Source organism: Lycorma delicatula, chromosome 12, assembly GCF_047948215.1.
Source record: "Lycorma delicatula isolate Av1 chromosome 12, ASM4794821v1, whole genome shotgun sequence".
Taxonomy (NCBI): Eukaryota; Metazoa; Arthropoda; class Insecta; order Hemiptera; family Fulgoridae; genus Lycorma; species Lycorma delicatula.
The window spans coordinates 67725131-67742764 of NC_134466.1; the positions used below are offsets into that span (position 1 = coordinate 67725131).

At 29.2% G+C, this 17634-nt stretch overlaps 1 protein-coding gene across 9 annotated transcripts in view; it reads right to left on the bottom strand.

Moving 5' to 3' along the window:
- Positions 1 to 434: 434 nt before the first annotated feature.
- Tango11 (transport and golgi organization 11) overlaps positions 435 to 17634 on the bottom strand; it is a 50234-nt gene continuing 33034 nt past the window's right edge. For 8 of the 9 annotated variants that reach the window (XM_075380414.1, XM_075380415.1, XM_075380413.1 and 5 more), the window contains 5 exons: positions 15176 to 15270; positions 13359 to 13525; positions 10100 to 10114; positions 3312 to 3527; positions 435 to 2810 (listed from right to left, as the gene is read on the bottom strand). In XM_075380414.1, coding sequence (XP_075236529.1) covers positions 3326 to 3527; positions 10100 to 10114; positions 13359 to 13525; positions 15176 to 15270 — 479 coding nt within the window. In that variant the 3' untranslated portion in view covers positions 435 to 2810; positions 3312 to 3325. The remainder of the gene's footprint in view (positions 2811 to 3311; positions 3528 to 10099; positions 10115 to 13358; positions 13526 to 15175; positions 15271 to 17634) is intronic. The other variant, XM_075380417.1, reaches the window with a different exon arrangement.

Genomic DNA, 17634 nt, shown 5'->3' on the forward strand with positions numbered 1-17634 from the left:
TCTCTCCCTTAAACAATCATTCCTTTCTTGGCAACTTTCCTTTAAATGTTACCGTCTCATTTGAGCAGCATGTTTATATATATATATATATATATATATATAAGTACCAAATACTAAAAATTGTGAAACAAATAATTTATTAAAAGTAAAAACAGTCTTCAAAAAGTAATAGTACTAAATGTGATACAAATAATACTATTATTTGTTGAAGTCGTTATTTTTTTTTTTATTATTTCATTATATCTTATTTATAATTGAAATTCCCATCCAGTAATAAGTAAGATATGGTATCCAGACTCATAATGGATAGTTAAGCTTCTTAACTATACTACTATTCTGTAACAGAATAGTTTATCAGTCAAATTTCATTAATACTCGCAAAATTTAAAGACGGAATAAATATAAGGTAAAAAGAAAAAGAACATACAAACATTAAAAGTACAATATATTTTACATGCAACGTTTAAAGAATTGTGTACAATATTTTTTGTACAATGTTAATAAAATTATACTAGAAAATATTTTTACATAATCTGATTTATTTTTACTTTATACTTAAAATACAAATAGACACTAAGAAAATTGTATTAAATCAAAAAAATATGGCACAAAAAGCCAATAGCAATTTTTAAGTACCAATTTTATAATTGAAGAATATTTTGTGAGTGTATGTACTCATTTACTTTATAATAATTACAATATTGCATCAGTTTTGACAACTTAAATATCAACAAAAATTAGTTAGTACTTGCCCACCTGTGAAGTTCTTGCCCACTTGTTTCGTAGAAACAATGCGGATTTTTAGAGTAAACATTTCCTACTGTAATAAACAGCCAGTAAGAAAGTTTAAACATTCTCGTACAAGAATTTAAAAAAGAAATATTTAACAGCTACAGTGTTAAAAGATGTTGATTAATATTATACGTACCACAAATTTATACAACAGAACAGCTGTTTTCATAAAATTGTCACCGAATTCTATTATAAGCAGAATATCTTTCTTCAGGAAGTAATGGATTTGCCGTTTTTCTTTTTATTATTGCAGGTACTGATTTGAAATCTCATGCATATTATTTCTTTCTGTTTTGTGACTATAAATTTCAATATATCTAATTACAAGTAAAAGAGTCTATCTATAACCAATCATGTAGGCTGGTTTTAGATAAAAAGGAAAATAGATGTTCCAGAAAAAAAGACTATCACTGTTACAGTCAGCATACTAGATATGGTAGAGGAGGTTGCGGTATGACTAGATACCACATACAGTAGATATTTATATCCTCAGAGTTAGATATTTTCCATGTTTTTAACACAAAAAAAAAAATTTTATATAACTTTACATATGTATTCATTTAGGACTTTTTCTTTAGTTAATTCAGTTTCTTTACCTGTTGCCTTCAAAAAATAAAATATATTTTTTTAATGTTTGTAACAATTCTGCTTCTCTACCATTTCAATTTTTCAAATTTTTTAGTTTTTATACAGTTATTGAAAAAGTATACAACATTTTTACCTACATCATAAATTGAATACAATTTAAATAATTTTTGGTTTTGAAACTTTTAAGACCAAAAATAGTTTTGTAAAATTTTCTGAAAACTTAAATGAAAAGTATATTAAACATACTCTTAAGTTAACAATGTCAAAAAATATGAAAAAAATAATTTTAAGGTAAATAGAAATCGATTTGTCTGTAATCAGTTTAAAAAATATGGCAAAATCTCTCACAATTAAGGTGGAAAGAGTAGTTAAGTGCTTTAAGCTTTAAAATGTTACTATACGTTAAAAAGAGGAAAAGACTTTTAGACTATCTTAAGTCTTCAGAGATAGTTAATTTGGTTCTAGAAGGAAATGAAAATTGTAAAAACAGTAAAGGAAAATAAAGTTTAGAATTTAAGAAACAAATAACTGAAGATAACAAAAAAATTGTAAGACTAAATTAGTAACAAATTCAAAAATGGTTTTAAGATATATGTATACACGATCAACAGCTACAAGTGAGTATGCTAAACATTCTAAAAGCTTAAATGTAAAAAGCAGGAAGGAAGTAAGACTTATGATGATTTATCGCTTGACAAAGTTCACTTATCAAATTTACAGTCGTATTTTTCTAAAATATTCTTGAATCTATAAATGTTTTATTAGGTTAATCTATTGGACTAATGAAATACACATCTGCTAAAAATGAGCAGGCAAATACAGTAAATTAGAAAGATAAATTGAATAATTTGTAAAATTTTTTTAAACATGCGATAGTACAAAAAGGCTTAATTTTATAAAACAATATAAACAATTATTATAATAAATATTGTATTTAAATATAATAAATACATTTTGATGACAAATCAAAATATATAAAAAAAATTGAAGACACAAAAGCAGTAATAATAAAAAACAAAAACAATAAAAATTATTAACATAATTTTACACAACTAAAACAAAAGCAAACAAAAAAAAACCAGAACATAACACACTTCACCTTCTTCCGTAAATGAATTAAAATATTTAGCGGAAATTAATAAATACATAAAAAGGAATTATAAATTTAAAAACTGGAGAATTACAAAAAGAAAGCGAAGAAAAAAGATGAGAACTATCTATTTTATAAATCCAGTAGAAATAAAAAAAGTTAGATTTTTCTATCAGAAAAAAGGGATTTTTCTATCACGCATGTAAGTAAAGTCAATATGTATTTATTAATTCATTTCTGATTTATTAGTCGCTAAATCGTTCGTAGAACAACAATCAGCGTATTCATTAAATAATTCTTCTCTTATGCCATCCTCTAATTTAATATGTCTGAACTGGACCTAAAACAAAGGAAGAAAAATTTAAAACCTATTTTACAAATTTTGTAGTTTTTATGTTCATAATTAAAGTCAAAATTACTGAACGAATATGAAATGATTCTATAAACATATGTTTTAGCTTAACGAGAAGAGGGAGAAGATGTAAGTAAGTTTTCCTTTAACTTAACTGAATGACAAACATCTTAAATGCTGTTATTATATCTTTATAAAAAAATCTTAATAATTAATAACCAAGTAAAGTATAATTAATAAACAATATAAAATTGTTATTTGTAAGTTGTATTTATTAAATAAAAATTGTTAACTAAAAACATGAAGATCGTTCAGATAATTCCAGTGAAAAGTGTAGTCAGATAAAAAAAAATCTTATCTACTAAAAATTTCAACTCTAATACCGATTCCTCAGTATTTAATAATGATTTTTCAGTATCTCAATGATGATTTAGGTACGACGAACGATGAAAACAAAACAAGATTAACAAAAAGAAAAAATGAACGAACCTTTTTATAATACTTTATGAACTACGTAACCAAAGAAGTGTTTTCCAAATGGCATAAGCGATTCCAACTACATATACAATTTTCTCATATTGTTGTCTTTGTAAATTTTCCAACTCTATAGACATTACACGTCTGTTCAGTTTAGCCAACTGTCGCCTTAAATGTGCGATTTCTTCATTTGTTGACATCCCTTCTGTCAACGATGGTGTAGCTTCTCTGTAAAAAGAATTAATAATATCATATAATTTTATATTTAATCCAATAAGTTTGGTTAACAATGAATTAAAGAATTTCCCATGATTAAAATGTACGGTATTTCTACCTGAAAATCATTCAATACAAGTGGCTAATAGTTATTTTAAAATAATTTTATAAACCTATATATATATATGCTAATTTAGTAATTGCCAACATCCAGTTTAAAAATTGTAACAGAAGAATGCCATCAACATGGAAAAAACCAAGTGTTACTGCATGGTATCAGATAGATTATATCATGATTAACAAAGATTTAGAAATCAACTCGTTGATTGGAAAGCATATCCAGGAGCAAACATTGATAGAAACCATAATTTAGTGATAATGAAATGTAGATTGGGGGTTTTAAAAACCTGAAGAAAAGGTGTCAGATGAACTGGTGGAATTTAGAGAACCTTGAGGAAGAGGAGGTAAAGAAAATTTTTGAGAAGGATATCACAAGAGGTCTGAGTAAAAACGATAAGGTAGAAAATATAGAAGAAGAATGGGAAAATGTTAAAAAAGAAATTCTTAAATCAGCAGAAGCAAACTTAGGCGGAACAAAGAGAACTGGTAGAAAACCTGGGATATCAGAGGATATATAGCAGCTGATGAATAAATATAGAAAGTATAAGAATGCTAGTGATGAAGGTAAAAGGAACTAATGACAATTAAGAATTACTAGTGAAAATTAGCAAAATAAGAGTGGATTAAAGAAAAGTGGAAAGAGAAATGATCACTCGTAAAATAGACAAAGCATACAGGAAAATTAAGAAGAATTTTATTGTTCATAAATTAAATCTAATAATGTGTTAAATAAAGATGGTACACCGATTTATACTAAGAAAGAAAAGAATTATTGCGCAATGCAGGTGAGGAAACACTAGATAGATTGTACGAACTGGTGTGTAATATTTATGAAAAAGGGGAAGTTCCATAAGACTTCAAAAAGAGTATTATTGTCATGATACCATATAAAACAGGAGATAAATGTGAAGAATACAGAATAATTCGGTTAACTACTCTTGCATCAAAAAATCTTAACTAGAATTCTGTACAGAAGAATTGAGAGGAGTGGAAGAAGCATTAGGAGAAGACAAATTTGGTTTCAGTAAAAGTATAGGAACAAGGGAAATAATTTTAGCATGCAGATTAATAATAGAAGGAATATTAAAGAAAAACAAACCAACATACATGGCATTTATAGGCTTGGAAAATAAATTTGCAATAAAGGAATAAAATGTTCAGCATTTAAAAAAATTTAGGGTTCAAATTTAGAGATAAAAGAACAACTGCTAACACTTACAGGAACCAAACTGCAACATAAATAATTGAACATAAGAAAGAAGCCTTAATAAAAAAGGGAGTCTGACAAGGATGTTCCCTACCCCCATTACTTTTTAATTTTTACATAAAACTAGCAGTTAATGATGTTAAATTAACAATTTAGATCTGGAGTAACAGTGCAATGTGAAAAGATGCTATGATTAGCTGATGAAACAGTAATTCTAGCCGAGAGTAAATAATTTAGAATAAACAATAAATCGCATGAATGAAGTCCTACGCAAGAACTATCACAAATAAGAACAATAAAACGAAAGTAATGAAATGTAGTAAAAAATAATGTAGATGGACCACTGAATATAAAAATAGGAAGAGAAAAGATTGTGGAGGTAGAAGACTTTTGTTATTTGGGAAGTAGAATTACTGAAAATGGATGAAGCAGAAGCAATATAAAATGCGAATAACACAGGTGAAACAAGCTTTCAGTCAGAAATATAATTTGCTTACATCAAAAATTAATTTAACGTCAGGAAAACATTTTTGAAAGTATATGTTTGGAGCATAGCTTTACATGGAAGTGAAACTTGGATGACTGTAGTACCTGAGAATAAAAGATTAGAAGCTTTTGAAATGTAGTGCTACAGGTGAATGTTAAAAAATCAGATGAATGGATAAGTGACAAATGAAGAGGTACTGCGGAAAATTGATGAAGAACGAAGCATTTGGAAAAATATAGTTAAAAGAAGAGACAGACTTATATGCCTCGCATTAAAGGCATCCTGGAATAGTTGCTTTGATACTAGAAGGACAGATAGATGGGAAAAATTGTGCAGGCAGGCAACATTTTGGATGTAGGATATACCAAAATGAAGCAACTGGTATTATATAGGGAATCACATGGAGTCAAACCAGTCAAATGATTGAAGACAAAAAAAATACATATGCTTAGCGATCATTATTGTTAAGCTAGTAGTTTTACTTTAATTGATTAATCTGTTAATTTTAATCAGATAAATAATAATATCCGAATTACTTTTTTTTATATGAATTTTGTGTTGTATCGACCACTTTGGTCATTACATACTAATAAACAATGAAACATAATCCAATAAAACTAGATTCCAAGTTATTAAATTACCATAATGGGAACCGGTTATATTATATTAACATACAGGAATCGGTTGTTAATTAAATGTGGTTTTGGTCAACATTGTTTTACCTTAATTTACATACTTAAAATTCCAGAATTTTGTTCATTCTGATATTTCAGGTGTTCCAAAACCATCAGGTTCCAAGTTTACAATAGTATCCTACGTCTTAAAATACTACTTCAAACAATCTGCTTAATTAAAATTTTAAGATACATATTATTCTTCATCAATTGCAGAGAAGGAGAACAACCTTTATTCGCAAAAATGTCGACAACTATGAGTTTTACTTTTGTGCAAAACCTAGATAAGAAAACTGAGTCCCTGAGAACACATCGCTAAATGAATAAAATAGGAAGCAGCTGCCCCTTCAGATATCAGATGGTGCCAAAGACAACAGCCATTATAGCTGGTGGTGCTATCCTAGAGTAACTATTCAGGAGAGGGGTGATTAAGTCAAAGAAGAACCGGTCTACGAAGAGGGGCAAGAAGGGTAGGTTAACTACATTTTTTAAAGTTGGGATTGAGCGACAAGAAACAAAAGCATTCCCCCTTACCTAATAACAGGGATACATTGGATCCATCATTAAAGATCCAGAATCCTTTGCCAGAATTATTTAAAGGGTCAGATATACACCACAATGGGATGTGATGGGTGCGAAAAAGAAAATTATCTATATGACTAAAATTGGAATTGTTGACCAATTATTCAGCACTTAAATATGATACAACTATGGCAATTATATGAGGCATATTCATAAAGTAAGGGCAATTTGGTCATTAAAAAAAAAAAACTCTTGAGAAAAGGCTTTTACTTACAGTTTTAGTTTACTACATATCTACTTCACTTTTCCACATAATCGCCAATCAGTTCTAAGCACTTTTCGAAACGCTGCACCAGTTTCTTCAACCTCTCTGCATAGAAGTTCGCCGCCTGGGAATTGAACCAGTTGACAATGGCAGTCTTGAGTTCCTTGTCGTTTTCAAACTGCTGTCCACAAAGACACTTTTTCAAATTCAAGTATAGGAAGTAGTTGCTAATGCAAGGTCGGAAATAAATGAAGGGTGATCAAAATGTTTCAGATGAAAATCTTGAATCTTCTTCTTGGTGTATTGTTGTGAAGGAGGATTACGGCAGACAACATTTCCCACGTCGTCGATTTTGGAACGCACTTCTCAGTTTGGTGAGTGTTTCGCAGTAATTGTTGATCCACGTTCCATGAAACCAACCAAAATAACATCCTTTCCATCCCAAAAGACATTTTTCAACTTGAGTACAGACTGCTTAAAATTTTTCGGTTTGGGGAAACTTGAGTGGCGCAACTGCATTAACGGTTTCGATTCTGCATTGGTGTAGGATATCCTCGTCTCATCACCCATAACAATGTGGGAAAACAAATTATCTCCATATAGTCGATAGCGGTCCATAAACGCTCATCCACTGCACTCTTTGTGTTGGTCGGTGAGCATTTTCGGTACCCACCTTGCACACACTTTGTGATGTCTAAGATTTTCTGTGACAATCATGTAGATGCAACATGTGAATTTTCTGTGACAATCATGTGTGTCCAACATGCGAAAATTCATCAGCCAGAGCACTAATCGTCAATCGCCGATCACATTACACTTTCGGTTCACAATTTTGTTCATCTGAATACTGCATCTGCCACTCTGCTCTTCATCATGCACATCTGTACGGCGTTTTTTAAAGTCTCGACACAATTTTCTAACCTTTCCTTCAGTCATTACTGTAGGTCCATACACTAGGCACAACCTCTGATTAATTTCAGCAGCTGAAGATCCTTTTGAACAAAAAAATTGAATCACAGTGTGCATTTCACAACTGGTGGGAGAAATGAATATAATGGAATTGCGATATGCATTCATCGGCAGGCAAACGACTACTGAATCAAAACAACTGCAGAGGCTTTGTAAATAGCCAATAGATGGCCCTGCATGCGTGAAATTGTGTTCAGACCCACTAATATTAAAATATATGTCGACGGCCCTTACTTTATGCTATGCCTCATATAAAATAATACATAATATCAATATTACCAGATATAATACATATAATCTGCACAATGTTCATAGCTATGAACTCACAATGACCATCCATATTAGAGATGGCAGATAACCTTGTCACTTGTATGAATTTGTTATTCATTTTTGGTCAGATATAGTTTTTCTAAAGTTTGTCACTCATCATAGTTATGTTTGCTTATTTCACAGGTAAAGACAACAATCATATTTAATTTGTAAAATATATACAATATATACAATTATATATATATATATATATTATATATATATATATATATATATATATATATAATAAAGTAAATGCTTTATTTATTCCACTTTAAGTGTTTAATTTTTAAAACACTGAAAGAAAAATTTAAACAGGAAAATTTCATAACTTTTAGGCAATGTTGAAAGTATTAACACTCAAAAGCGTAAATCAAAAAATTTTGAACTTAATTAACCATCATAAAATGCAAATAAATCGATGCAAAACTATAGGCCAATTCAAATATATTGTAACATTAAATATTTATTTACAGATATGAAGACAAATACATAGAACTAAAACTAGACACAATAATTTTTTAATACTGCAATACTTCCTCTTCTTCAGAATATGTTTAATTACATTTTGCTTTTATGTGCTTTATTTCTTGTACTAGTTATTATGAATGTTATAAATTTTAATAAAGAATTCTTTCAGAAAAAAAATTTTGACTAACTACAAATTTTTTTTGAGCAAATAAACAGTTATTATCGACAGCATTAAATTACATTATCTAATAACTGTAGTGATGTTTTAGTTCCAAGAAAATAGATATATCCATAGAAAATATGGTGAGAATGTTATGGTGTCATAACAGGTCATAGAGAATATGGTGAGGCTGAGTGAATTTGTAAGCTTATGCTAAGTTATACTCTATTAATGAAAGTTCTTGAATATTATGCCTACTTTATAAATTAATAAAAAGCCAATATTCACACTTCAATGAACAGAATTTCCCATGTTTCATGACCTCTTTGTCCAAAATAGTGAAAAGGTAATTTTTAGCAGCACAATTATCATATTTTTCCTCTTGTTACAGAACATACTATACCATAAATGCCTTTAAATAAAATCAGAAAATCTATAAAATCAAGATGAAAATAATCTATGTTAATTTAAGTTTATTTCATATAAATACAGAGTTTAATTTTGAGCTGATGAACCCACCTCTAGTAGGTACTACTTTTTGAAGCTGTATTTTGATTTTCTTACCACAACAATCTTTATTAGGTGACTTACCACCTGCGTTTGCACAATCACATGCACAAAACCTTTTTCACCCATTTTTTTTTTACGGTATTGAATTCTTTTGTCTTTGTTTTGATCTGATCTTTTGTGAAGACCAGACCGACATTATAAATGTCATATTTTTTTATTAATGATGTGGTTGCTACTATGAAAAATCCAGAATCATCTGTTACTGGTGGTAAAACTGTAAATATTCAATTATTTTGCAAATCTTTCAGCAGAAGACTGAATTTTACACTGTGAACAAAAATGCTATTCTTGGAAGTACCATTTATAAGTAGTTCTTAATTTTTTACCTATGACAGAAAAAACTTTAAAGAGAAATTCAATATATCTAAAACACATAAGATCAGGGTAAAAGTCAAATTCATAGAATTTACATTTAATCGAATACACATTTAAATGTCTTAATTCAACTGTACATGTGTTGTGTTGTTTATCTCTTAACAAATTTATTTTTTTCTACTCCTAATTTTATAATGCCATTATGAAGTGATATGCAATATTTGTCATTTAATTATTAATTAAACAACCACAAAGTCTCATATAAAAAGGGTTTCTTGGTATTTAATTTTATCATTCCAAATAATGAGAATAAGTATACTCATTGTACATAATTACAAAACTCAAGAAAACTATAATTTTAATTTGTAAATAATAACTTTAACAAATTATAAAATTCTTAGTAGTATAGCTCTTATATTATATTACTATGATAAATAAGCAACCATTTAGTTAGCATTAAATTAATGTGAACATAAGTAAGCAAAAACTAAGAAAAAATAAATAAAATACATTACCGAAATCTAGATTTCCTTACATAAGCAGCACAAAGAAATAAACACATTTATTTAACAACACAGTATTTTATTTAGAAAAATAAATCATAATTACAAATTAAACAGATTATACCAGGGATGATAAATTTCTATGAATAACAAAAAGAATTTGTTGAAGCATTACCTTGAATCAAGATACTCCAGGTTTATTAAACTAGTGGTTTATTTTATTTTAAATAAATTGTTTGGGAGATTTCTTAAAGTAGATAACACTGGTCAACATAATTTTGACTCACGAGTACCAATAGGTGTACTTCATGCAGTTTTTTATCCTGTTTTCAAATATGTATTTGGAATTTCTCCATCACCCACAGTTTTTTACTTTAATTTTTTTTAAACGTTTTTCGTCCATTTGTTCATTGTCAAGTAAAAGCTCCTAGAGCATTGTAAATATGATTGAGCCAAATAAGCTAACTCAAAGGGTAGCATTGCTACTGTTATGTAGGTTCAGATATATATAGACAAACAAATGTGATCTAGTGTAGCACACATTCATCAGAATGATGCCAGTTGTGAGATAGTAGTGAACCAGTAAACACATCAATGTGAGTGCTTTGTGTGTCTGAATTAATTGTGTAATACTTATTTACAACTTTATTTACTTTAATTAGTTATTACTTAAAAATGCCTACAGTTTGTTTAAATCATGCTAAAATTTTTTGTTACGTATGTGGTGAAGTGAAGCTCAATTCTCAAAGGTGAAACCTTACTACATTAGTAAAAGTGTTATGAACTTTATTTTGGGTGTAAAGTCAGGACCAAAAAAAGGCCCTGACATTTTCAGGCCACACATATATGTGTGACCTGAAAATCATTGTGATACATCATTGTGACGCAGAAAAAAAAGCAGAGCTTAGAATACAGACACTATGGTTTGTCATAATCAAAAAAAAATTCAAAACAGCTTTTGGGAAAAAATTCCCGACAGTGATCTGAATTCCAAACACATGTATGTAACTGACTACCTAGAAGATGGATCAACTATAAATTCTGTATAATACATAGAGAGGTTAAACCACCTTAGGAAATGTGCGGTGTGGTGTGTTGTGTTCAACAATCCATGAAGCCAATAATTCTGCAATAACGGTTATACACAATGCACGGTGTGCAATTGTTGAGGCAGCTCTTGTGAAAATTCAGATTTCCCATACCCTTCACACACTCATCAGATCTGGTGCTATTGATTTTTACTTTTTTCTACAATTAAACAGTGATTGATGATATTCATTTCACCACGGATGATCAACTGAAAGACGCAGTGAGGTTATGGAACAAGGAAAGACCGCCAGCATTCTTCATTGATGGTTTGAGATAACTGGTTGACCCCGTTGGGAGAAATGTACAGCTGTAAATCGTTTTTTACGTGGAACAATAAAAGTTTTTGTAGCAAATAAAATGTACTTTTATACCTTATTTGATTCATTTATCCAATCTCTTTTCGTTTACTACAGTATATTAAAGTGACTGTACATACAATTTCAGCCACCTCCTGAATTAATTCTTGTAAAAAAAATGAATTACTTTTTGTTATGGCTAGAAATTAGGTATAAAGATAATAAAAATTAATAACTTTATAATTTAGTTGAGTTGTTCTTTATTAGAACAACTTAAGTAGTACTAAGCATTATTGACAAGTAGTTCTGCACAGACTACAGTCTAAAGCTATAAAGAAAATTTCAATTATCACATGTGAAAATTTTATTCAGTACTTTATATAAAATATTCTATTAATATATATTATATTACATACATTTTATTAGGTATCTAAGCATTTGTGTTAACAAAAGTAAACCGACACCAAAGTTAATCAGTGCAACAGTTCCTCTAAATCTACAAATTATAGATTCTGATAATTAATGCAGTTATATAAAGTGAGAGTGTAGTTGTGAAATCCAATGATAGGCGGTTAATTTTCATTCATATATTTACTGTAATAATTGTACTGTTGTCATTCAAAATTGCCGGAACTTAAAACAGAGATTTATTGAAATCACAAATACTACTTTACTTTCACCACGGAAAATAATAAAAGAGATTTCTTCTGAATCAATCTTAAAATTAATTATTATTATTAGTATACTTTTACTCTGAAGCAGTTGTAGATTAGAATTTACACCAATTGAAATGATACAATGGCCTCTTCTCTTTTGACAGTCTGACTTGATTGACCGATGAGATATTTAAATTAATAAAATAAATCAATTAAATTAACAAAATCAATTCTAAAGATTAATAATAAATAAAATAATTAATCGTGCAAAAAATTCTACAGTACTTTATTAAACTACTGAAAATTGATATTACAAATGAAGTGTTTTATAATGATAGCAAATGAATGGAAGAAAATGTATGATACTACAACTAAAAATATAAAATACTAGGATATAAAGCTGCTGAAGAACAAGATATTGTTGAGTATTTGTAAAAAAATGGATGATGAAATAATTGCAGCATTGAAAATTAATACATAAAATAATGAAAATGGAAACATAGCCGATGACCAAGAAGAAAAGACTCCTTGTGTAATAGAGAAAGATGATCTTGAAACAGCCCTTTAATATATTGAATATCAGTTGATATTCTGAATTTGAAAAGATAAAAGGATAGTAAGAATACAACTGAAAAATGTAAAGTAAATGTGAACAGAAAAAATGACACTGACTTTTCTGTATATAAGACTTTCAATTAATGTATTGATATTAACAGTTTATATTATAACATATTTAATATTACTTATTAAAATCAAAAAATCTTATTTGAATTTTTGACATCTTATTTTACTTCTCATTAAGTAACAGAAAAAGAGAAATGTACTTTCTTGTTTTTGCAGTTCAGGTCAGTTATTTGTACAAATTTATTTTTGTAAATTATATTTTTTTTACAAAATGGCAGATTCATAATTTTAAATATAGTTAAGAGCTTTTACCTATCACTTATGTCTGATTTAATAATAATTCAGTCTATCATAAAATACTACTTGTTTTATTATAATTCAATTATTAAAAAAAATGTGTTAATACCAAAAATATAATCTATTCCTTGTTCTTAACAATTCTATTTATACATTCTTTCTGACTATCTGACCATGAACTGGTTACCAATCCGACCCGTTACAAGAGGGTATTGTATTTTAAAGCATCAGTAATCCCTATGTACTGGAACTATGAGAAAGGAATAGTACCGTATAATATAATTTTAAATTATTAAAAAAAAAACAAACCTGATATGATGAAGTTCATTTCTATGATCTCCATCACTATCAATAGTAGAATGTGCCCTCGTGCTACGAACTAAAACAGGTGGAGGCACAGTTTCATCAGTAATGGGGGGCAAATCATCTGCAGATGGAAAGTAATGATCTGTCAATGTAATAACACGTGGTGGAGTCTATAGAAGAAACAAAATCAACAAAATAAGACATTTTCATGACTTAAAAAATTATATCAAAGCAAACAAACTGTATTATAATTTCGGTTTTAGTAAATTTAAAAATTTACTTTATACTCTGATAATAAATGTTATGTTTAATATAACCTGCAACAATTCAAAAAAATATTAATCTAATTTTGATTTAATTTTTTTTAATAATGGCACATACTGTTTTTCTGAAGGTCATGATACTTCATCTTAATTTTATCCCTTGGAAAGATCACCAGTTTTATATACAGGGCAAGTTTTTTGGAGAAAAGTCAATGGAATTGTAGAAGGAATAAATTGGTTAGGCAAGAGAAAAACAATGTAAATTTAAAAATGACCAGTATAGCAAAAAAATTATTGGTCAAATAATTCCATGCATTGTAGAATTTTGGGAATAGGAGAAAGTTTCCCTTAATGAATAGATTACATAAACAACTTAAGTTATTTTTTCATTAGCACGACTACAATCAGATTAGCTTTCTCATAGTCATGTCATAACATTTCTCTCTAGACGATGTCCCTCTGATGAACAGAATGGTAACACCAATTGCAGGGCTGAATATACCTACACTTTACGCTTGGCATACTGATTTGCTACTCATACAGCTTGTTGAAAAAGGTTAATTTCTTCATTTCTCACTCGCTTTAGGTCAGATCCTACTAGTTTTACACTGAGAATGTGGGATGTGTAATGATTTCAAAGCATCCTTTCATCAGCAACTTACAACCAGCATCTGGTGGTAAAGGGGGCATTGGTGAAGCAGGAATTTTAAAATTAAGCCTACTCATCCTTCCAGAAGTACAAATATAAATCACGGAAATTAAAAGGTGGGGATGCGCTGATAAAATCCCAATGAGCAAAGCCACATATGAAGAACGATTGCTAAAGATCGATTAAGTTAAATAACAATGGGTGCAGTTTCATATAACCATTTTATTTTATAAGCGCATAGCAATCAATTCTTATTGATAAAAACAGATTTTAATACACGAAACTCTTAAAAGTATAAATGTCGAACATCTCATTTTATGGCATCTAAATGTAAAAAATATAGAAGGCTGTGGTGATTATAAGGAGATGCTATGAATTAGAAGTGTTGAAAAATTCAAAACATTATTTTCTTAATATGCAAGTAGTAATTTGTTCAACTAGCTAACAAAAACGTTTAAATGTTGAAAATGAAAAAAAATTTTCTCTTAGAGAAAACTGAGAAGTAGAATCGCATAAAAAATAATCAAGGTCAGCAAGCCATATTCTTAACCGTTTAAAATGGTAGGATGATTTTTATTGCAAAAATCACAGGTTATGTCTGAGGAACAAATTAAATTATTACTTTTTAAACCTCAACCTCAAAACATAAACATTTGATATACGTAGACAGACAAATATAACATAAGAAATTTAGATAAGATTAATAACATAAGATTATATATCTTGCCTCCCCCTCCACAGGGTTTACTAATTCACTTTAGGGACTCTAACTGGCAAAAAATTGTTAAGTCATCCGAGGTCAGCTAACATAGTTGTAGGTTATAAAGGGGTATATTAATGTATAAAATAGATTATTAAAGACAAAGTAAACATTCATACCGAAAAGAAATCTTAAGTTGTTTACTAACCTGGACCCGGATCATTCCTGGATCAGTAGGTATAACAGTATTCTCATGATTTACTTCCAGCGGAGTACCTCTTGTTCCCATTAACTGATCTTGTCCTTTCAATCATAAAAAAAAATTCAGTATACAAAAAATACATTAATTCCTCTCAGAATTGGTTTAATACTTAAGAATGCCAATCATTTAATTAAAGCTCATCCCTTCTCAAGCTAGCGTTGACCATCTATAGAGCATTTCAGATACTTTCAATATTAATACTTTGTTAAAAAGTATTAATATTGGTTAGATGCACGATTCTTTTATAAAATTACATTTTGAAACATCTTTTTTAAGTTTATGTTAATATAAAGTAAATTAGCCAGATTTATAATTTTTTATTTAAGAAATGAAATACATATTTTCCGACAGACTGAAAAATAATTTGGTAATGATTTGGAATTCCATGTAAAAAATCTGCATCACCTACATTATATTAATTTTGGCTTTTTTAAACCGCTCCATTCATTATGCAATTCATAGAGCTTAAACTACATCAAAATAACAATCTCATTTACCACAATGGTCAAAATGTAAACAACAAAATTATACTTTTGTAAGCTGTTGAATAAAATTTGTTTTACACAAAAATAGTTTTGTGCACTTAATGCTATCTAGCATAATTTAGTAAACTTGTAACTAATATTCAATGACATTTAAGCTTCAGAGATGTAATACTGCAATGAATTTTATTAAAAAAAGATATATATAAATCTTATGTTTGACATTTTCATACAATTACAATAAATGTAATATTACAATACTGGCAAGCAAAGTGTTAATAATGCAAAATTTAACCAGTGCCAAAGAAAATAATTTTTTTCTTTTTTTCTAAAAAAAGCAAGCAACAATTTAAAATATTAATATCAACAGATTTATAACTCGCTAAATAAATTACTATATTTTAACTGCAAGACATATATATATATATATATATATATATATATATATATACACTGATGGTAAAATATTATTGAGATGTACTTGTCAAGCAAGTGAGTTGAAGAAAATCTATGGTTCATAATTAAATGCCATGGAATTTCAGAAATTTAATTAAGTATACCAGGTCTGTAAATAAAGTAATGAGACTAGTTTTTTTTGGCAGCCAAAGTGGCAACACTGTAATGTTACTAGTAAACATATGGTTATATGAACAAGTGATTTATATTAGGTATTAATATTTTTAATCTATTGTTGCACATGAGATGTAAACAAACTTTTTGTGAAACAAGTTTTTGTTGTGAATTACAAAAATGAGTGATACTAATTATGAGCAACATTGAGCGATCAAATTTTGTGTTAAAACTTGACGAGAATGCTACTGAAACTTTTTAAAAATTGAAAAGGGTGTATGGAGATGACCATACACCATATAAAATTTGGGCTCTATCACGAGCCCAAATTTTTAGGTGGTTAAAGCATTTTCAGGTGCCGGGAATCAATTGCGGATAATCCATGTTCTGGAAGAGCATTAACGTCAAAAAGTGACAATGTTGAGCAAATCAGAGACTTGATATGGTACAACCAGCATTTAACTGTCAGAATGACTGCAGAACAATTGAATTTGAACCGTACCGCAGTCCATCAAATTTTGACAAACAAATTGGACATGAAAAAGCTTTGTGCAAAATTGATCCCGAAAAACTTCACTGTTGAACAGAGAACAACAGGATGGAAGTGTGCAGCGATCTCCTAGGGCGAATTGAAACTGATCCTGATTTTCTAAAAAAAAATGTTATTACTGGTGATGAATCTTGGATATTTGAATACAACTCAGAAACAAAATGCCAGAGCAAGAAGTGGCACACTTCAAACACACCATGTCCCAAAAAAGCAAAAATGAGCAAATCAAAAATCTAAACCATGCTAATTTGCTTCTTCAATAGTAATGGCATTGTCCATAAGGAGTTTTTGCCTACAAGACACACTGTAAATCAATATGTTTACCAAGAGATTCTTGAAAGACTGCACGGAAAAGAGTTGCCCATGTGAGACCGACCATCAAAGACAACTGGATGCTGTATCAACTGCAAGAGATGCAGTATGACCATTGTCTCTTTGCACTCTCAATTAATGGGTTTTTGGCAAAGAAAAACATTCCTGTAGTTCCTCAGCCACCTTATTCACCTGACTTCAGTACCTGCGACTTTTTCCTGTTCCAGACTTTAAAAACCTCACAGGACACCACCTGTGTCACTCACCTCCTGTGACACCTCACAGGACACCATTTTGAAACAGCAGAAAACATTAAAAAAATTGTAACTGACCATTTCAAGCATATTATGGTTTCTCAGTTCCAACACTGCTATAAAGAGTGGGAAAACTGTTTGAAGTGTTACATGGCTTCGCAAGGGAACTATTTCAAAGGTGATAAAAGAGTCCATGTAAAATTGGACTGTAAATAAAAAGTTTTTCAGAACTTTATT